This window comes from Podarcis bocagei (genome assembly GCF_964188305.1).
Source record: "Podarcis bocagei genome assembly, chromosome: 12".
NCBI classification, from domain to species: domain Eukaryota; kingdom Metazoa; phylum Chordata; class Lepidosauria; order Squamata; family Lacertidae; genus Podarcis; species Podarcis bocagei.
The window spans coordinates 53,748,233-53,771,104 of record NC_138137.1 but is presented as its reverse complement, the minus strand read 5'-3'; the positions used below and the strand labels follow the sequence as shown (position 1 = coordinate 53,771,104).

The 22,872-nt window shown below is 46.4% G+C and overlaps 1 protein-coding gene across 5 annotated transcripts in view; it reads left to right on the top strand.

Moving 5' to 3' along the window:
- Nucleotides 1–10,561, top strand: part of CRHR2 (corticotropin releasing hormone receptor 2) — a 201,920-nt gene extending 191,359 nt beyond the window's left edge. For all 5 annotated transcript variants that reach the window (XM_081163804.1, XM_081163801.1, XM_081163803.1 and 2 more), the window contains one exon: nt 7,889–10,561. In XM_081163804.1, coding sequence (XP_081019930.1) covers nt 7,889–8,029 — 141 coding nt within the window. In that variant the 3' untranslated portion in view covers nt 8,030–10,561. The remainder of the gene's footprint in view (nt 1–7,888) is intronic.
- The last annotated feature ends 12,311 nt before the right edge of the window (nt 10,562–22,872 follow it).

Genomic DNA, 22,872 nt, shown 5'->3' with positions numbered 1-22,872 from the left:
TGAGTGTTTGGTTTAAGCCTTCCCTTCCCCTTCCGTCCTTTCCTGATGCAAACCACCCCTTCTCCATGGCAATGGCAAGGAGAAGGGGCTGCCAGGGCACGGTTACCTGGGGATAGGGAATGGGGAGAGGCCAGCGGTGGATGTGAAAGCCCCGTGGGACAGAGGTTTAGCCTTTGCATCCAAAGGACCTTTGCTTTGTGAAGACGCCCTCCTCCTCAGCATCTGTGATCCATCGCTCTGCCTTCTGCAGGGCTCTCCAGGCTTCTTTGCAACACCACCTGCCTTCTCCCAATATAGTTTTATGCCATTCCCAGAATCTCTGCTGCACTTTCAGTGTCAGTGCCATCACGGGCAAATTGCACTTCTTTTCCATTCCCCAGGCGCACTTCAAAAAGTTTGCCAGAGGCTGAGGAGAGAGAGAGAGAGAGAGAACAGGCTGAAGGAGAAAATTGCTTGCATCTTTCTTTTCTGTTTTCCTTTCTCCTTCTGTGATGGAACTCTTATTTGGGGACTTCCCTGGCTTTTTTCTGGCCCACATAGGACCAGTCTGGATAGTTGGCCTTGGTGAAGAGTTGACGTTTTCATCCCCCAAAAGTTTTTGATTAGAGTTTCTACTGAAATGAGGCTGCATTTTAATGTTGTATTTTAATCTTGTTTTTAAGTTGTATTTTAATAATTTGGTTTTTATACCTGGTGTTAGCCACCCTGAGCCTGGTCTTGGCTGGGGAGGGCGGGGTATAAATTATTATTATTATTATTTTCAGGTATCGGAGCTGGAATCCCTCATGTAAGTTTTTTCCAGTGAAAAATAAGAAACCACCATGCTAAATGCAAGATGAGATATAGTCAAGATGAGATTTAGTTTGAAGCAGTGGGCTGGAGGCAAGGAGACCTGAGTTCAATTTCGCCGTGCAGTGATGCAGACAGTCCCTTGGTGCTGTGGCCCATATAGCTCTGGGCCTCAGCTCCCTATCTGTGAAATGGGGACATGTGCTGGTTTTCACCCTTTGCCTTGCAAACTTTAGGTTTAACTTCCTTAGGACGCAGATCTTCCTTCTGTGCCCTTTAGGTAAAAAACAACAACAACGATGTACACTGATGAGGATATTCAGAATATTATCCTTACCATTATTACTGACATACTGCACAGAGTTGGTAGGAGAAGGAGTGTGTCTGGCCTTGTACAGCAGAAATAGTCGTAATGTTTGTGAGCTCCTGTTTGGAGTCAGCCGGATGACCTATAACTTTATTATTATTATTATTATTATTATTATTATTATTATTATTATTATTATTATTATTATTATTTATATCCCGGCCTCCCCAGCCGAAGCCAGGCTCAGAGCGGCTAACAACAGTAAAAATAACACAGTTTACATAAAATCACAATCAATTAATTGAAATACATTCTATAATCAATTCATTCTAAAATCAATTCAGAGTCAAATTAATGGCAACCATTGGGCTAGAGCTCTATGAGGATTGCCAAGGGAGGGGGTCAGACTGTGCCTTGGTCAAAGGCCTGGTGGAACAGCTCTGTCTTGCAGGCCCTGCGGAAAGATGTCAAGTCCCGCAGGGCCCTAGTCTCTTGTGACAGAGCGTTCCACCAGATCGGGGCCACGGCCGAAAAAGCCCTGGCTCTGGTTGAGGCCAGCCTAACCTCCCTGTGGCCCAGGACCTCCAAGACGTTTTACTATTTTGGAAAGGCCTTTCTAAGCCAAAAGAGCTACCCTCTGAGGAAACAGAGCTTCGAACACCCCTCCATCAGTACAGTGGTACCTCTGGTTATAGACGCTTCAGGTTACATACGCTTCAGGTTACAGACTCCACTAACCCAGAAATAGTACCTCGGGTTAAGAACCTTGCTTCAGGATGAGAACAGAAATCGCATGGCAGCAGCGGGAGGCCCCATTAGCTAAAGTGGTGCTTCAGGTCAAGAACAGTTTCAGGTTAAGAACGGACCTCAGGAACGAATTAAGTTCTTAACCCGAGGTACCACTGTACTTAGGCTTGCTTGCATGGAGCTCCCAGGCCCAGAATGAGCTGGCCGTGGTCCTGAACACTCCCATAGCTTGGACTCTCTAAAACAAACCCTGCAGACTTCAGCCTGGAACAGGAGGCGGTCCTGTTGTCGCCAGTTTTAACTTCCTTTTCCCATATCAATTTAATGCAGGGGCAAACCAACATGGTGCCCTACATATGTTCCTGGACCACAACACCCCTCATCCCTGTTCACCAGCCATGCTGTCGGCGTCCGATAGGAGTTTAAATCCGACATCTGGCAGGCTCCATATTGGCCGCCTCTGACCAAGAGGCTCAAAATGCATTCTAAGTGAAGTCTCTCATCACAAGGCATTGGGCATCCTCTTGCTTTCTCTCACCAGTCCCCACCAGGCAGCCTTAAAAAGGTAAAGGGACCCCTGGCCATCAGGTCCAGTCGTGGCCGACTCTGGGGTTGCGGCGCTCATCTTGCTTTATTGGCTGAGGGAGCCGGCGTACAGCTTCCGGGTCATGTGGCCAGCAGGACTAAGCTGCTTCTGGCGAACCAGAGCAGCGCACGGAAACGCTGTTTACCTTCCCACCGGAGCGGTACCTATTTATCTACTTGCACTTTGACGTGCTTTTGCCAGACTGTTTATCTTGGCACACCACTCCAATATATTTGCCATACTCCAGCAAGTATAAGGTGGCTTCCTATACTCCTGTGTCTTTTTAAGCACTGCATGTATGCTTGTTAAAGTTTCCCTCCCCTTTTGCCAGGCAAAAACCTTTCTCTATAACCAGGTTTTGGGCTGGTTAACATTTTATGTGCTTGTGGGAAGAGGGTTCATTTTTGTATTGTTACGTAATCTGCCTTTAGTGTCCGCTGCTTCTAACTCTCTTTTTTTGTAAGCTGCCTTGTAAGCGTCTAATCGAAAGGCAGACTAAACTTTAAAATAAACAAAAGCCCTTTCTTTACAAATTAGAAAGGAGAGATTATACAATTGCCTTTGCAAAGGCAGTGCCTTCCAGATGTTTTGTGCTGCAAATCCCACCAGCACGAACCAGAAAAACTGAACTGATGGGAGATGGCAACGGAAACATCTGCACGGCACTCACCTGTTAAAGGCCAACCTAGACAGACAGCTGGAAGGTAGATTTATCTGCTCCCATCGCATCTGGGAAATGGGGCAGTTATTTTCCATGCCAAGGGAATACATCGTATTCATCTGACTGGAAAAACAATCTTGCAGATCAACTACTTCTGACGTTTCGCCAGCAGATTCAATTGTTTCCTCCTAGCGTGAATTAAGAGCGACAGCCACTTTCCAGCCGTGGAGAAAGAGGAGTCCTGCCATTTTTCCTCCGATCCATTTGAAGCAAGCTGGCTTTTTTATTTATAACAGCGGTGTTTATAGATAAGCATCTATGTGGTGCCCATAATTGATGTATTTTCTCTTGAGGAAGCAGGGGGGGGGGCAAATCCCTTGGTGATTCAAAACACTAGAAGGGGGGAATCGTTCAGCAATACCTGCCATCCCATCATTACTGAGGCTTAGTTGTAACCAACAGCTCTGCAGGGAAGAAAGCACATCCATTCATTCCTTGTCCTCTAACTAATCTCCCCTACCAGCTGGAAACCACACAAAAATGGGCTTTTCTGTCCTTTTCTGTTGTTTAAGGTTATCTCTCTGCCTTGGCTGCTAACCCTCTGCCTTCAAGCTGCCAGGGAAGATTAGACTAGATGAGAGAGATAATGGAGAGGAATATCAGGAAGAAGAAGCAGATTCTTCTTCTCTCCATTGTGACTTCACACCCGCTTTGCCTCCCTCTCTCCTCTCTGTCAGGAAGGAGCTCTGAAAAGCAAACCGCAGGCTCTTTTTAGCAGGTGCTAAACATGGCCTGCAGCTCACATTTCAGGTCACGGAAGAGTCAGGCTCTATATCTGATCAAATCCAAGAGGTTTGAAGCTTGGAACTCTCGCCTCAGAGGTGTCATCACAGCTTCCAGTCCATTGCAAAAGATAAAATAATAATGGTCGTTTATTTTGGTTGGCAAATGACTATGCCAGCTTCTTCTCAGCTAAAAGTATCCAAAGCCACTTGGACTCAAAATAGAAATACAGCAATCCAATCGTGTGTGTCTGTGTGTGTCTGTGCAGGGATTTTTAGAAGCTGGATTTTATGCTTACCGTATTTTTCGCCCTATAGGACGCACTTTTTCCCCTCCAAAAATGAAGGGGAAATGTGTGTGCGTCCTATGGGGCGAATGCAGGCTTTCGCTGAAGCCTGGAGAGCGAGAGGGGTCAGTACGCACCGATCCCTCTCGCTCTCCAGGCTTCAGGAGAGCCCCAGCACCAGCCCCACAAGGTTGGGGGACAGAGGGAGGCGGAACGCCGCCATCCCGCTGTCTCCCGAAGTGGTTTGGAGGCTGACGGCGGGGAGACCCCGCCGCCAGCCCCGCAAGCTCCAGGGACAGTGGGGAGGCGCAGCGCGTCTCCCCGCTGTCCCCGGACCTGATCTGAAGGCGCGCTGCGGGGAGAAGAGCGCTTCTCCCCGCTGCCGGCCCCACAAGCGCCTGGGGGGGAAATAAAAATGTTTTCCTTTATTTCCCCCCAAAAAAACTTGGTGCGTCCTATGGGCCGGTGCGTCCTATGGGGCGAAAAATATGGTATTTCTGTGCTGCTAGAGGACCAGATATTGTTAACATGTTAATCAGAGTTGCACAGCTAAGGCTTGAGCAGCGAGGTGGTGACTGTTTAACCCTGTTCTTAAAGGTAAAGGGACCCCTGACCATTAGGTCCAGTCGTGACTGACTCTGGGGTTGCAGCGCTCATCTCGCTTTATTGGCTGAGGGAGCCGGCGTACAGCTTCCGGGTCATGTGGCCAGCATTACTAAGCCGCTTCTGGCGAACCAGAGCAGCTCACGGAAATGCTGTTTACCTTCCTGCCAGAGCACGACCTATTTATCTACTTGCACTTTGACGTGCTTTCGAACTGCTAGGCTGGCAGGAGCAGGGACTGAGCAACGGGAGCTCACCCTGTCGCAGGGATTCAAACCGCCTACCTTCTGATCGGCAAGTCCTAAGCTCTGTGGTTTAACCCACAGCGCCACCAATGTCCCTCAACCCTGTTCTTATGTGCTGCCAAAGTTTTCTGTTGCCATTTGAGGGTGGAGTGCTGCTATTTTGTGTATGCTGTGTGTGCAAATTGCAGGTGTTTTGAATGAATCTGTTAAACAGCAATGTGTTTATGTTTCTAAATGTGTTCCGAGTCACCTGGAGACATTTGGGCAACAAGCAACTAACCAGTCTAACTCCCACCATCCCTGACCGCTGGTGCTGCTAGCTAGGGATCATGGGAGTTGTAGTCCAAAAACAGCTAGAGACCCAAGTTTGGGACTAGACAATAGACACTGTACATAAGGCAGTGTGGAATGCGGTTCTCATCTTTGGGAAATATCGATTCCGCAGAGAAGGTACCACCTCACCCAAAGTGGCTGATTTCATTTGTAGTCCCGATATGCCAGCTCTGAGAAACCTGAACTTGCAATCAGCTATTCATTCAACTGTAGAAAGACACTATGAGTGAGGGCTGTGAGTGAGTGAATGTGCAGCATTGATAGCCTGGAAAATCTCTCTCTAAGCAGCAGGTTTTGCAACAGCAAGATTGTCTTAGGAGCACCAAGTAACAATCTGCCTCATTGTACGCGTGGCTTTTATTACGAATTCAGCAGCCTGGGAGCTTGCTTGTCATAATAGCCCGTTATGAATCACGATTTAACTGATGAGCTACCCACCTGCCCGCACAGCGCTGTTGAGAGAAGCTTTTCAGGCCTTGCTCAGGAAGGAGACATGCGGTTACGAAAGCAACCGTCAGAAATCAGAACCACCAGATTTGTAGGACCAGGAGGGCATCGCTACTCAGCAAGGCAGGGAACCTTTTTAGTTCTGAGGCCCATGTTTGCTCACATGCAGTCTTCTGGAGGTGACATGCCGGAGGCAAAAAAAAAAAAAAAAGGGGTGGATCAGCAAGTCTACCCTTGATCCACATGGACAGAGCACTCCCCATGGTCTTTCCTAGCCCTACCCAGAGGCGGTCTTGGGGATGAAACCTAGGAACCTCCTGCATGCAAGGCAAATGCTGTCCCACTGAGCCACAGCTCTCCCCTCTCCTGACCAAATCCTAGTCTCACAACCAAGATTCACGGGGCTATGAGAGGATGTCCCTCTGCTCAGTTGGCCTCCAGGTTAGCTCCTCCCCAAAGCAAAGAAATTACCTCTAACATACAGTCTCGTACAATTGCACAGTTGGTAAAGGTAAAGGGACCCCTGACCAAAGAGACTCTGGGGTTGCGGTGCTCATCTTGCTTTATTGGCCAAGGGAGCCAGTGTACAGCTTCCGGGTCATGTGGCCAGCATGACTAAGCCGCTTCTGGCGAACCAGAGCAGCGCACAGAAACGCTGTTTACCTTCCCGCTGGAGTGGTACCTATTTATCTACTTGCACGTTGATGTGCTTTTGAACTGCTAGCTTGGCAGGAGCAGGGACTGAGCAATGGGAGCTCACCCCGTCGCGGGGATTCGAACCGCCAATCTTCTGATCGGCAAGTCCTAGGCTCTGTGGTTTAACCCACAGCGCCACCCGCGTCCCACCGCACAGTCCCCAGATTCACCTGGTCCAGCCCCCTGCAATGCGGGAATCTCAACTAAAGCATTCATGACAGATGGACACCCAATGTCTGCTTAAAAACCTCCAAGGAAGGAGAATCTATTGCCTCCTGACTGTGGCACTGCGTCCTTTATTGGTGTTGGGGGGGGGCAGGATCAGGCAGGACCAGGGGCTGGGTGTGGAGGCTTGGGGCCTCTCTCTCACCACCAGGCAGGCTTGGGGCATGGAGAGTTCACAGGGCCACACTGCACGGCCTGCCTGCCTACCCATCCATGCTTGAGGGAGCCCAGCCGGCCATCGCGGCCATGTGCCTGGGGCTACGGCCACCCTGTCCCTCTGCACGCAACGCCCCTGTCTCCTGAGGGAGCCCATTCAACTGTCCAACAGCTCTTACTGTCAGAAAGTTCTTCCTGATATTTAGTACTACCCTCCGGAGCAGGAAAATACAAGCTTGCTCCCTCTTCCGTGTGACAGCCCTTGAGATATTTGTTGTTGTTGTTTTTTTAAAAAAATTATTAGAGTTTCCAATTTTTTACAAACAAAAAGAAAAAAGCAAACATAAAAACATTAAAAACACATAAATTTCACAACTTATTTTCTCATAACTTATTTCCCGGACCTCCTCGTACCTCCCCTTCTTGTATATCCAATTCAAATTATTTATACAGCAAATCCTTATCTCAAAGCATTACAGCTTAAAAAGAAAAAAAAGAAAAAAGAAACACCTTATTTTCTCTCCAACATCTTAGATTATTATAACTTTAAATTCTTACTTACAAATAGAAAACCATTTTATCATAATTACAGCTTGAAACCACTTAATTTCAGTCCAACATCATTCAACATTCCTTAATTTTACAATATTTTTGTAAATAGTCCTTACATTTTTTCCAGTCTTCTTCTGCCGAGATATTTGAAGGTGGTTATCGTATCTGCTCTCAGACTCCTCTTCCTTGGGCTAAATATACCCAACTCCTTCAACCGTTCCTCATCAAGCTTGGTTTCCAGACCCTTGATCATCTTGGTCGCCCTCCTCTGCACACCTTCCAGCTTGGCTGCCCAGAACGGGACACAGGGCTGCCGGTGGGGTCCGACAAAGGCAGAATTGGGTGGAATTGCCACTTCCCTTGACTGTTGATGCAGCCTAGAATTGCATTAGCTGCTGCATCACACCGTTGACTCACTGCTGATTTTCACCCTCTTTCTTTCTCTTCTTTCTCTCTCTCTCCTTCCCACTAGGTACGTTCTGCAGCCCGGAAGAGATGGCACCGCTGGCAAGACCACCACTCCCTTCGAGTCCGCGTGGCTCGAGCCATGTCCATCCCAACCTCTCCGACAAGGATTAGTTTTCACAGTATAAAACAGACGGCAGCCGTGTGACAAGCCCCAGCCAACCACCAGCTGACTATGGAGTTTTGTTCTCTTTCCTCCTTCTCCTCATCCTCATTCCCACACCAGAAAAATACTCTTTCTCCCTGTGTTCTTTTTTCTCTTTTTAACCCCTTGGTTGTCACAATTCCTCCTCGTCCATGTGGTAGAGTAATAAAATTATATATTTGGAAGGGACCCTGAGGGTCATCTAGTCCAACCCCCCCTGCAATGCAGGAATCGCAGCTAAAGCATCCATGACAGATGGCCACCCAACCTCTGCTTAAAAAGGAAGGAGAGTCCACAACCTTCGGAGGGAGTGCCACAGCCCTTACTGTGTTCTCCATTTATTGCTTTCCCACACTCTCCCCTCCAGAAATACCCTATGCTTTGAAAACCCAAATAGGAGAACTGCAACCATAATAATAATTTATTATTTATATCCCACCCATCAGGCTGGGTTTCCCCAGCCACTCTGTGCGGCTTCCAACAAAATATTAAAATACAATAGTCCATCAAACATTAAAAGCTTCCCTAAACAGGGCTGCCTTCAGATGTCTTCTAAAAGTCTGGTAGTTGCTTTTCTCTTTGACATCTGGTGGGAAGGCGTTCCACAGGGCAGGTGCCACCACCAAGAAGGCCCTCTGCCTGGTTCCCTGTAACTTGGCTTCTCGCAGGGAGGGAACAGCCAGAAGGTCCTCAGAGCTGGACCTCAGTGTCCGGGCAGAACAATGGGGGTGGAGACACTCCTTCAGGTATACTGGGCCAAGGCCGTCATGGGGAATCTCTGGGCGGGCCCATACAACCCCACTGTAACAGGGAACCTACCCTCATTTCAGGGAGACCCTGAACTTCTGTTTGCTGGGGATCCTGCTAAATGAAGGGATCATATGCGAGAGACCATTGCCTTTCGAAAACTAACAAGCCAATCCTATGCAAGTTTACTCAGCTTTAAATCCCGAGTGAGTGTGCACAGGTCTGCCGCCTTATTTATTTTATTTATAAAGCAAAAGTGTCTGCAGGAATCGTGGTTAGGAACATGGGAAGCTGCCTGGCATCAGTGCAGACCAATGGTCCATCTAGGACAGTATTGTGTACACTGACCGGCCACGGCTGTCCAGGGTTTTGGATTGGGGCCTCTCCTAGCCCTGCCTTGATGCAAGGACCTCCTAAAGGTTGATGCAAGCCTATCTGCTCCCAGCGAGCTCTGGGCCTAGAGCCAAAGAAATCTAAAGTTGGAAGAGACCCCAACGGTCATCTAAACCAACCACCTGCCGTGCCGGAATCACAGCTAAGGAATCCCTGCCAGGTGGTCCTTTCCCTACTATTGAACAGTCTTGAAATCCTAGTCTTGAAGCTCTGTGCCAATTTTATTTTATTTTAAGAATGCTGCGTTTTAGGAACAGCCCTCAACCTCTAACGTTGTTTAAAATGACGCACACAAACACGACCTCACAATTCTGGGTGGTTTCAAGTTGTAAGATCTGTGCTACTGGTCAGTAATGGCACCTTGGGTCCACCTCTAAACGACTGCAGCTTTGACAAGGCCACATTCCACCCATCTGGGGCCAAGCTACCAGAAGGAAAGTCACATTACCAGAGCTACACAATACTGCGGATGGAGGGCTGGGATATTGCATCACCCACCCAAAAGAAGCCTCATCTAAAAGGCAGGGATCCAGAACACATCCACACCCTATTACCAGCAACTGTGCAATTGTCCTGCAGAAATAACCCATCTGGAAATGTCTCATCCTTCTCAGTAGCCTTACTCCCCCATCCCCTTGCCACCTGTGTGGGTTGCAAATCACAGCCCGCAGAAGGTGCTAGCCTTCAAGAATTTCATGTTTCTCCATTGGCCTTTCATGTCCCTGTTCTTTGTCATTTGTGGAGCACCGGTAACCTGAATGCAACAGCAACAAAATATCTAGCTGCCTTGTGATCTTACTCTCCTAGAGGCCTGGAGGTGAAGCTCACTTAGCTTGGCGATTTACAAGCCTGTTTCAGTGTCCAAGACAACACTCCCCCCCCCAACCTACCCAAAAAAGGTGGAAATGTGAGGAATGGAGGGTTAGAAACTGCACACGGACCTTCTCCGCTGTTTTCAAGGTATTGGGAGCAGAATTTGCCTTCCGTGCTACATACTGGTGCTGCTGGCAGACGAAGCTTTTAAATGGACCATCTCTGTAGTATTTCTCTCTCTCTCTCTCAGATTGTCTTTTTGTTCACCTCTCCTTCACCACTGAGCTTTGAAAGAGTGCTGACCAGCTTCTTCAGCGGCCTTTGCTTTTCCCTGGAAAGAGGACAACCGAAAGATTTCTCAACTTCTTTTGATGGAGGCTCAGAAATGAGCTGTTGTTTTTTTCTAAAGGGAAACACGATACAAAGATGATGGTGACACTGCAGCTGTGAGGCTTGCATTGCATCAAGAGTGTCTTGTCTGCATTGGGGAATGCAGTAGACAATCCTCGGGGGCTTTTTATGTCACACTGATGATATGGTGTAAATATTTTCAATAATAAACACTTCTTCTGTTTTGGGTTTCTATGGATTTGAAGAGTTTTGTTCTTGCCGTTGTTTAACCGGAAAGAAGACGGGAATAGCATTGGTTTATTGGCTGGAACACAATTTGGGTTGCGTGGCAAGATCCGAAACACACACACACACACACCCTTGGTTGAATAAAGACACATGACCTTAAATATTTAAGGTTAATGGGCTAAAAAAGGCCACAACTTTATTGGTTACAGGTGATGAGCAGTATTGGCTTAGGCATTAAATCTAACCGACTATATCTGACTCCAGCACATCTGCAGGGAGTCCGGAAAGGGTTAACCACCCGTAGGGGGAGTCCTGCCGATGCACATCAACTAGGAACTCCCCTGGGGGTCACTGATAGGGGGCGTGCCTTAGGCCCTCACCTCCCCAGGCTTCGGACAGGACCATGCCCCCCAGAATCCTTTAACAGAATACCCTTCCATATGCGGGGAGGTGATGGCATGACCTCCACTCTTCTCTTCTCCAGAAACATTCCAATGCTTAACCGCCAAACCTTAAAAAGTTGTGACAATTTGCTACGAGGTAGGCGAAAACCAAGTGGCTGGTGCCAATTTGCCAAGTGGGAAAATTCCTACAGGCCCCTCATCGATACGATAATCTTTATTGTCATTGTCCCATACAGAACAACAAAATTGAAAATCTACATCAGATATTCAGAAACCAACAAGCCTGCTATCCCAGCTATCCCAGCCTGGTTAATGCCCTGAAAACTCCCCTTAATTAAATACAATATACTCCCATACAGACTACCTTACACTGCATTTAAAACCAAAATCGCATTTGGATAGAAACTGTTTCTCAGGCGGCTAGTCCTAGTCTTTATAACCCTGTAACTTCTTCCAGAAGGCAGAAGCTGAAAGAGATCATTTCCGGGGTGCGCACTATCCTGCACTATCTCTGCAGCTTTCTTATGGCACCTGGAAGCATAGAATTGATCCAAGGCGACCAACCGGAGTCCATAGCAAGGTCAAAAGTGATGAAAACCTTAAAGGGCAGGAGGGTGGGAAAACCGGAGCAGCAGGAAGCCGGAAAGAGAGAGATCTCCTGGCTGCATCCTGACTTTATCGGGCAGGCCACACCCCCAGACCAACCAGATTGGTCAGCCTGGCCAGTGACACAGGTGGGAATCCCCCAGTCACGCAGGGCTGGCCACCCACCCCCTGCGCACGTGGAGGGGTCGTGAGAGCCCGCAACACACCTCCTCCTTAAGGCAGAAGTGGCCATGTTGGAAGCAGGTCCAAAGAGGACTGATTCCATTGGTGCCAAAGAAGGATAGAACTTTCTTTATGTATGCCACAACAGCAGCAAGAATACTTATCACAAAGTATTGGAAGACACAAGATCTACCCACCTTGGAAGAATGGCAGATGAAGGTGATGGACTATATGGAACTGGCAGAAATGACTGGCAGAATCCGAGACCAGGGAGAAGAGTTGGTGGAAGAAGATTGGAAAAAGTTTAAAGACTATTTACAGAAATATTGTAAAATTAATGAATGTTAGAATGATGTTGGATAGAAACTAAGTGGTCTATAGCTGTAATTTTATAAGGGAACGAGAAAATGGACGATTAATAGGTAAAAATCCAATGTTACAATATTTTAAGATTGAAGACCAGGATAAACAAAGAGGGGAGGGATTTGCTGAACTAACTATCTGAACAGGAATACAGAAAAGGGAGGCGCGAGGAGGTCCGGGAAATAAGCAAATGAAAGATAAGTCATTGAAAGAGCGAATTGTTTTTAACTATTTTTATTTTGTATTTTTCTTTTTTCTTTTTTAATTTTGTAAAATTTTGAAAATTTCAATAAATATCTTTTTTTTAAAAAACAAAGAGGACTGATTCCATACCTGGGCTCTTTTAACACTGCAGAGGTAATAGGTAAAGGTAAAGGGACCCCTGACCATTAGGTCCAGTCGCGGAAGACTCTGGGGTTGCAGCGCTCATCTCGCTTTAATGGCCAAGAGAGCCAGTGAACAGCTTCTGGGTCATGTGGCCAGCATGACTAAGCCGCTTCTGGCGAACCAGAGCAGCGCACGGAAATGCCGTTTACCTTCCCGCCGGAGCGGTACCTATTTATCTACTTGCACTTTGATGTGCTTTCGAACTGCTAGGTTGGCAGGAGCAGTCGCAACAGGAATTTTAAAACAGTTCCATATCATGCCTAATTTGGCACTATATAATGTGGCAAGGCCCATTCTAGAACATTTGCTCAGATTCAGCAAAGATCCCTTGCAACTTGAATTAGAAGTTTCCTCCTTGCAGTTTCCACCATTAATTGCTTGGCTGCTTTGCAGTCTTTGGACGGGTGTAAATCTCAATGCAGGGCTGTGTTCCAGTTCTTGTACTGAAGTAACCAATCGTGAACTGGGCAGGTTAAAGGTAGAACGAATTGAATTTGTCCCCTATCTCTAGCTGTGAGTGGAAGAGTTGCCCGACGGAAGCACAGAAGTGTGTGTGGCCTTCTCCAAGTTACTTGCTGCCACCCCACTGAACGTGTCTTTCCAATACGCATTTGCGACTTCATTTTGAGAGGGTGATAATGAGCATGATCAGGAGCTGTCATTTACCATGAAAGACTTCTTCTGACGCCTGTAATCATCCTCCCACCTACCAGGGTGCATAAGATTGCATAAGTTACATTCATACAAGTCACCAAATAGCTGCCAGCTGCATCCTGAAAAGCAAAGTATCAAGTCAGTCCCCTGAAGAGTTATAAAGAGACACTTGGATGGTGGCATTATACCGGTGTGTGCTGAGTGGGAGTTGCATACGAGCGTTCTGGGAGTGCTTGGCCGATCATAAACACTCCGGAAATGTTCAGAGAGAAAGCTACAAGATGCCCATAGCAGACAGGATCCAAAACAGCTCTTGGAACATCAACACATAGACTTACCAGGCCCGTCTCCCTCACCCTGGTGCCCTCCACAAATCATTAGACTACAGCTCCAGTGTGGTGTAGTGGTTAAGAGCGGTAGACTTGTATTCTGGTGAACCGGGTTCGCTTCCCCGCTCCTCCACATGCAGCTGCTGGGTGACCTTGGGCCAGTCACACTTCTCTGAAGTCTCTCAGCCCCACTCACCTCACAGAGTGTTTGTTGTGGGGGAGGAAGGGAAAGGAGAATGTTAGCCGCTTTGAGACTCCTTCGGGTAGTGATAAAGTGGGATATCAAATCCAAATCTCCTCCTCCTCCTCTTCTTCTTCTTCTTCTTCTTCTTCTTCTTCTTCTTCTTCTTCTTCTTCTTCTTCCCATCATCCTTGACCATTGGCATGCTGGTGAGAGCCAGAGTCCAACAATGTATGAAGGACATCAGTTGTTTGAAAGCCTGGGTTGTCCCAGAAAACTCTAGGCTTCCTCCGAAACCCATCAAGAGCTACTCAGCAAAACCTTCAGTAGCAGCAGGGAAAAGAAGAGCCTGCAGGATCAGGCCAATGGCCCATCTAGTCCTGTTCTCACAGTGGCTAACCCACAGTGGCCTGTGGGAAACCCTCAAACAGGAACTGAATGTTGAGAATTCCGTTCTACCTTAAGGAACAGCCATGTGGAATTGTTGCATGTCACATGTCTGTTTACAGTCCAGCACAGCTTGCTAGGAACTTCCGTTTGTGTATAGCTTTCTGTTTTGCTTTGGACACGAAGGAGATCAGACATGTTTCCTTTTGTCCTGATCTATGCTGAATAAACCTGCTTGTAAATATGTATACACAGCCTCTCGTGCCACTTCTGTTTGCACAGCGTTTCTCTGCTGATTAGCGTGCTCAGTCTACTGAAGCCTGGGCCGCAGATTTATGCTGCAACAAGGACCAGAGTTCAGCCGGCACACCGGCCAGTGGGATGGAGCCAGCTGGGGGCCTGCCAATTGCCCCCGTTTCCTTGGGTGCATGTAACACTGAACACACGAACAACTTTCCCCTCCTGTGGTTTCCAGTAACTGATGTTCGGAAGCATTTCTGCCTCCAGCCATGCAAGCAGAGCATAGCCATCCTAATAGTCACTGATAGCTTTCTCCTTGATTAATTTGTCCAATCCTCTTCTAAAGTCATCAAGGTTAGTGGCCATCACTGTCTCCTTGGGAGTGAGTTCCATAGTTTAGCTACGCACTACGTCAGGGCCTTCTTTAGCATATGCGCCGCTGGGGTGCAAAGATCTGCCCAACGCCCCCAAATTTAGTTTAGCCACCCCCAGATTTTTAAGGGGGGGACTCAAAGAAGTTGCTGAGCTTTTTTTGAGAGGGGGGATGTCAACGTTGTTTTTTGGGGGGAAGAAAATGGAAAATTGCTCGCAGGAGAAATAACATTAAAAGCTTCCCTAAAGAGGGCTGCCTTCAGATGTCTTCTAAAAGTCTGGTAGTTCTTTTTTTCCTTTCTTTTTTTGAAAAGTTTTTATTATTAAAATAATTCAGCATTAATATACACATATTACGAATATACAAACATACATTTCATACAATCCTTAAAAATGTTCAAACATACCTACACTCAATCCCACAGATATTTCCTTTTCCCATCACCATCCACCACCCCTCACCCCACCTTTGTGTTAGACTTCCAATCTACTCAATTGCAATTTCTTTCCACTTCTATTACTTTCTTTCACACACCTTTAACCCAATTTTCTGCTTCTTTTTCTATTACACATTGTTATCCATTTTATTTATTATTTCAATATTTAAAACGGAACTTGTTTATTCTAATAGGAGTTCTGATTTTTCAATATGGTTTTGTAAGTATCCTTTAAACACCTTCCAGTCCCTGTCTGCCTTCTCTTTTGAGATCCTTCCAATTTCTCCCATTGTTTTGGATATATTGTAATACTCCAATAATTTGGCAAGCCATTCTGTTTTTGTCAGTATAATACCACTTTTCCAATTTTTCATGAAAAATTGGTAGTTGTTCTTCTCTTTGACATCTAGTGGAGGGCATTCCACAGGGCGGGCGCCACCACCAAGAAGGCCCTCTGCCTGCTTCCCTGTAACCTCACTTCTCACAGGGAGGGAACCGCCAGAAGGCCCTCAGAGCTGGACCTCAGTGTCCGGGCTGAACGATGGGGGTGGAAACGCTCCTTCAGTTATGCTGGACCGAGGCCGTTTAGGGCTTTAAAGGTCAGCACCAACACTTTGAATTGTGCTCAGAAACGTATACAGTAGGTATACATTTGGCACCCCCCGGAATACATTTGGCGCCCCCCAGAATTCGACGCCCGGGTGCACCACACCCTTCGCACCCCTGGTTAAAGATGGCCATTGCACAGCGTAAAGAAGCGTGTGTGTTTTTAATCTGCCCATATCAGCGAAGATTCAGCTTCTTGGGTGTGCACCTCGCTGAAAGGCAGATTGACTGATGCAAACAACCATCCCATGAGCCATTATCCCCCTTGGTGTAGAGCACATATTTGGCATGCAAAGAGCTGGGTTCAGTTCCTCCAAGCATTTCCAGTTTAAAGGACCTTAGAGAACTGGAGATGGAAAAACTTCTGTGTCTGAGACTCCAGAGAGCGTCTCTTGGAGTGCTGGTCTCTGGCATGACAAGAGAGTCAGTGGTTAAAGTGTTTGACTAGGACCTAAGAGACCAGGGTTCAAATTACTCCTTCCTGCAAGTCACCTCTCTTTCTTCTCAGTCACGATCTCTGCATGTTACTGCTCCACCCCATCTCAAAACATCAACTGCCCTAGATCTCATTAAAAAACTGGTGCCATTCAGCAGGTTCCCATTATATTTTCTGTCCACCTCCATTTGTCTCTTGCCATCACGGTAGCTGCATCTTCTCTTCCTGTCTTATTCCATTGCCATTTGTTTTCTGATGTCAGACATTTACAATCAGGGAACTGTATTGCTATTATATCTGGAGAGTGAATTTCTTTCCTCCCCACCCTACACTCCTGGCAACAAGGCCACAGAAATACTCTCTCCCCTCTCCTTAGGTTTCTGCACTTTCCCCCCTTACTTTTTTCTTGAAATAAACACAGTAACAAACACTTAACGGCATACATCTTACCAGGGAAATAATCCTGAAGATGCAAACGGATACTGAAATAAATCACTTAAGGAATAAAACAAAAGAGCTCCTGCTTTGATCAAAGACTGAAAAACAAAACACATTTCTGAAGCTGACAATTTCTCTTGCCACCAACGTGGCACCTGGGGGTGCTAGGTGTACCTGCCAGTAAGCACTTCCTATGGCACCCATAGAAAATCTCAGTAAATATGTAGCACCCTGCTTGTGGTTAACGCTTAGCTGGAATGAAATATTCAACGCAGCAATAGAGAAATTAATAATTTATTTGTCAGACAAATAAATGAGAGACACAGTGGTATATGGATACCAAAGCTCTGCCCACTCCAGCCCTGATGGCCAGCACTTATATTCCCTCAGCCCAGCCCCCTTGCTCCTCCTTTGGCTGCCTCTGTCCAATCAGCCTGGTTGAAATTCCTATTGGCTGTTTGCTAGAACCAATCATAAAAGATACACCCATTTCCTATTACCTTTTATGGGAGACAAAGAGCTATATTTCCTTCTATCTATAAATGGCAAACAAGTAGCCATATATCTTACATTTGCCTCAACCAGGCACCTTAATTACCAGATAACCTTTGGCCCCTGCTGCCCTATTCACTCCAAAACAGATGGCTAAAACAGATGGTGCATGGTTTTTAATTTTTATCTTAAACAGAGATCTTGGGTTCACCTTCTCACACACCATCAATGAAATAAGAATCTAACATAAGAATCTAACATTTCTTACTTTCTAAATCCTTTGCATAATTACATTTAAGTCAATATATTTCATACATAACATAGATAGATTTTTAGAAGGAAAGGCCTTTTCAAAGAGAAGGACTCAGTAAAACATCTTCGAAAGCAGCCTTTTTAGTTTACAACTCTTTTTCCTAGCCAGCTGCTGTTTCTATTAGCTTTTGCCCTTTTTAACCTTATGAAGATGTGGCTCTCTGATGGGAGGCACATGGTATATTATCTGTTAAACAATAAATTTCACTATTTACCAACTCTTAATTTGGGTTTTTGCAGCTTGATTGTATTCTGTAATTTGTATGGTCAGTGTGACCTTTTGCTCCCAGCCTGTAATTTCGTTTTACAACCCTGAGGCGCTCGTCTCCTGCTTATAGATCAGTGGGGCCCTGTTTAGGAAGATAAACATCTGTCAAAGCACCCAGCTGGTTTCTCATGAGAGATACAAAACATTTACAAATATATATATTTTTAAGCTCATTTTAAAATGCAGGTCTTCATCAGATGCCTCAAATATTCCCTCAAAAATCCACACTGCATGAGACATGAGGGCATGCCCACACTGTTTTATGTTCTGGCTTCTTCTGCTGCTCTTTTAGATGCGGTGGCCATTTTGTATCATGCCACACACCCTATGGAAGCCATTTTGTATCATGCCACACACCCTATGGCAGCCATTTTCTATCATGCCACACACCCAACAGCCACCATTTTGTATCATGCCACACACCCTGTGGAAGCCATATTGTATCATGCCACAAACCCTATGGCAGCCATTTTGTATCATGCCACACACCCTGTGGAAGCCATTTTGTATCATGTCACACACCCTACGGAAGCCATATTGTATCATGCCACACACCCTGTGGAAGCCATATTGTATCATGCCACAAACCCTATAGCAGCCATTTTGTATCATGCCACACACTCTATGGCAGCCATTTTGTATCATGCCACACACCCAACAGCCGCCATTTTGTGACTGCTGCCACTGGCAGTTCATCAAAATTTCAAATGTACCCACTGAGCCAAAAAAGGCTGGTAACCCCTTAAGGCCTGCCTTCCCACCTTGACAGCAGGAGACTAGAAGGCTTTCTCAGGAGAGAGGTGCGATGGGCCCACAATACACAATAAATGAGCAAGCTCTCCCTATACATCCGCTTATCCACCATAATGGCAGGCCTTTCGTTTATATGAACCGTAAACTTATTAGGGTTTGCGTTGCTCAAACGGTAAAAACCTCCTCTCACTCCCTTGCTGTGAAGTTTTCTAAAGAACAGCCCACACTGCTGAGGTAATGCAGAGTGCATTTATTATTTATACCCCGCCCATCTGGCTGGGCCTCCCCAGCCACTCTGGGCGGCCTCCAAAAGAATATTAAAATACTGTGATACATCAAACATTAAAAGCTTCCCTAAGCAGGGCTGCCTTCAGATGTCTTCTAAAAGTCTGGTAGTTATTTTTCTCTTTGACATCTGATGGGAGGGCGTTCCACAGGGAGGGCGCCACTACTGAGAAGGCCCTCTGCCTGGTTCCCTGTAACTTGGCTTCTCGCAGTGAGGGAACCGCCAGAAGGCCCTCAGCGCTGGATCTCAGTGTCCGGGTAGAACGATGGAGGTGGAGACGCTCCTTCAGGTATACTGGACCGAGGCCGTTTAGAGCTTTAAAGGTCAGCACCAACACTTTGAATTGTGCTCGGAAACGTACTGGGAGCCAATGCAGGTCTTTCAAGACCGGTGTTATATGGTCTCGGCGGCCGCTCCCAGTCACCAGTCTGGCTGCTGCATTCTGGATTAGTTGTAGTTTCCAGGTCACCTTCAAAGGTAGCCCCACGTAGAGCGCATTGCAATAGTCCAAGTGGGAGTTAACCAGAGCATGCACCACTCTGGCGAGACAGTCTGCGGGCAGGTAGGGTCTCATCCTGCGTACCAGACAGAGCAGGTAGACAGCTGCCCTGGACACAGAATTGACCTGTGCCTCCATGGACAGCTGTGAGTCCAAAATGACTCCTAGGCTGCGCACCTGGTCCTTCAGGGGCAGTTACCCCATTCAAGACCAGGGAATCCTCCACACCTGCCCGCCTCCTGTCCCCCAGAAACAGTACTTCTGTCTTGTCAGGATTCAACCTCAATCTGTTAGCCGACACCCATCCTCCAGTCGCCTCCAGGCACTCACACAGGACCTTCACCGCCTTCACTGGTTCTGATTTGAAAGAGAGGTAGAGCTGGGTATCATCCGCATATTGATGGACACCCAACCCAAACCCCCTGATGATCTCTCCCAGCGGCTTCATATAGATGTTGAAAAGCATGGGGGAGAGGACAGAACCCTGAGGCACCCCACAAGTGAGAGCCCAGGGGTCTGAACACTCATCCCCCACCACCACTTTCTGAACACGGCCCAGCAGGAAGGAGCGGAACCACCGTATAACAGTGCCCCCAGCTCCCAGCCCCTCAAGACGGTCCAGAAGGATGCTATGGTCAATGGTATCAAACGCTGCTGAGAGATCCAGCAGAACTAGGAAACAGCTCTCACCTTTGTCCCTAGCCCGCCAGAGATCATCGATCAGTGCAGCCAAGGCAGTTTCAGTCCCGTGATGAGGCCTGAATCCCGACTGGAAGGGATCCAATCCATGTCCCCGCTCTTCCCTCCGCCCCACACTTATGCATTTATTCATTTTTTTGTAGTCGTATTTCTGTAGCACCCTATCGAGGTAGTGTGCACTGCAGAAACATCAAAGATCATAAAAAAAGAAATTAAAAATACAGAGAATCGTGAAGGTGACTGACTAAAAAATTAAATAGCTGCAAAGCTCTGTCAGAAGGGAGGGAGTCTTCAGAGATTCCTGAAAGTCAAAAGCAAGGATGCCTGTTGCACCTCTGTGGGGAAAGTTTTCTACAACATGGAACCGCCAACTTTATGGTTCAGGTCAGTCAGAGATCTATAATTCTGGGAGACGAGGGATATCGCTGCTCTGAGTGATCTACGAAGCAGGAGCTGGTGGACACATTCAAAATTTTAAGGAAATGCTGTGGGAGCCTGTCAACAAAAAACAAAAAACTTGCAAACCCTAAGATCAGAACAGAAGAAGAGCCTTCTTCTCAATATAGCAGCTGTATTTTCCCCAAGCAGCAGCGTCCCAACTAAAACAGACTGGTTATCTAAAATGATGGAATACCTCCATATTGCCGAACTAACAGGGAGGATAAGAGGAGAAATGGTACAAAAAGTGAATAAGGAGTGGGCTATCTTTAAGGAATACATCAACATTTATGTGGGAAAAGTAGAATTTCTGACAGATAGTGAATCCAGAAAATGATTCGAGTGAAAGGAGGGTAAAGTCAAGATAAAAGAAGAGATTAAAGAAATAATGAAGTGCGTTTAAGCTAGTTGGAAAAATAAAGTAGCGTAACAAGAACGGCTGGAAGTCAAGTCACTTGGTGGGTGTCCATAGGATTGTAGGTGTGTAGGTATGTTGATATGTATAATATAGGTAGGTATTATATAGAGTAATGTAGGTATGTTTTATGTTATGAAAATTAGGTGTTGTGTTGTGTATGTGTATTGTATAAATGTATATGTATGTGTTTTATATGTTAATAAAATAAAATTAGGGACGCGGGTGGCACTGTGGGTTAAACCACAGAGCCTAGGACTTGCCGATCAGAAGGTCGGCGGTTCGAATCCCCACGTCGGGGTGAGCTCCTGTTGCTCGGTCCCTGCTCCTGCCAACCTAGCAGTTCGAAAGCACGTCAAAGTGCAAGTAGATAAATAGGTACCGCTCCGGCGGGAAGGTAAACGGCGTTTCCGTGCGCTGCTCTGGTTCGCCAGAAGCGGCTTAGTCATGTTGGCCACATGACCCGGAAGCTGTACGCCGGCTCCCTCGGCCAATAAAGCGAGATGAGCGCCGCAACCCCAGAGTCGGCCATGACTGGACCTAATGGTCAGGGGTCCCTTTACCTTTACCTTTTAAAATAAAATTAAAAAAATAAATATATATATATAGCAGTTGTATTTTTCCCAGCTCAAAGTGGAGATGCCGAGTGGGAGTTGCGTATGAGTTCCTTAACTCTATTTTTTTTAAAAGTCCAAAGCCAGGGGTCGGCAAACTAAGGTCCGCGGGCCAAATCAGGCCCAATTGCCTTCTGGATCCCTTTCATGTGCCGCTCATCATCCTGTCTCCGCTGCCGCCAGCCCCTGGTAAGCAGCCACAGGGGCTCGTGGTGCTCTTGCATCATTTTTACCCAAAAATATAGTCCGGCCCCCCCACAAGGTCTGAGGGACAGTGGACCGGCCCCCTGCTGAAAAAGTTGGCTGACCCCTGTCCAAAGCTGACAGATCATCCACCATGTTGGCTGGTGCTGGTGGGAGCTGGAAGTCTAACTAACATCAGTACTTAAACATGAGGAGGTCAACGGGGTGGTGATACAATGGGCTAAAGATTTCGGATATAATATTCAGTTAGAATCCTGGGAAAGGTTGTGGAAGGAAGGTATCCGTTTTACTGCATGCAGTGCACTTAAAGAGAATGTTATGAAAAGGATGTATAGATGGTATTTAAGACCAGCCAAACTGGCTAAAATGTATAAGACAAGGACCGGTGAGTGTTGGAAATGTAAAGAAAGGGAAGGTATCTTCTACCACACGTGGTGGACTTGTAAAGAGGTGAAGGCTTTCTGGGAAATGGTGTATAATGAGTTAAAGAAAATGTTTAAAAATACTTTTGTAAAAAAAACCCAGAAGCCTTTTTTTATTGGGTATAGTGGGTGGAGAGATATGAAGGGAAGATAAAAGACTGTTTATGTATGCAACAACAGTGGCAAGAATTCTTTTAGCCCCAAAATGGAAACAAGAATAAGTGCCAATGAAAGAAGAGCGGGAGATGAAGATGGTGGACCTTGCGGAATTGGCAAAAAAATCCGAAACCTGCATGATGAAGTATTCCAAAAGGACTGGAGCACATTCATACGATAGCTGAAAGACTATTGTAAGCAATTAACATCACTAGCAGGGTTGTCTGAAGACTTGCAATGAGAAGCTTTCTACCTTTCCATATTTATTTAAATTTTGAACCATTATGTAATGAATTCGAAAACGTACAAAATGCAATGGTATAAAGGTTAATTTTGAAAGCCATGAGGCAGGAGAGAAGGAAGGGTGGGAAAGTAGATAATGATGGTGTGAATGTATATGATTAAATGGAAAATAAATTTAAATAAATTTAAATAAGAAGTCTAAGTAACATCTGAAGGAGACCATGCTGACTGCTTCTGGTGTAGACCAACCTGTGTACCTAAAGGTACACAGAACATGTATATTGAGCTACTAGCAGAACACGAAGGGGCTCAACCTTAATCATGGCCTGGCAGTCATAGATTTCTCCCACAATCACTTCCAACAAGTTACAGAAGTTCCCACCAGGGCCAGTTCAGGACTTTTTGGCACTTGAGGTGAACCACAAAATTGTTACGATATGGATGCAATGCGGCCGCGAGCTGCAGCTAGCTGGAAAGCAAAACATGATGGGAATGTTGGGACTGTACCGTG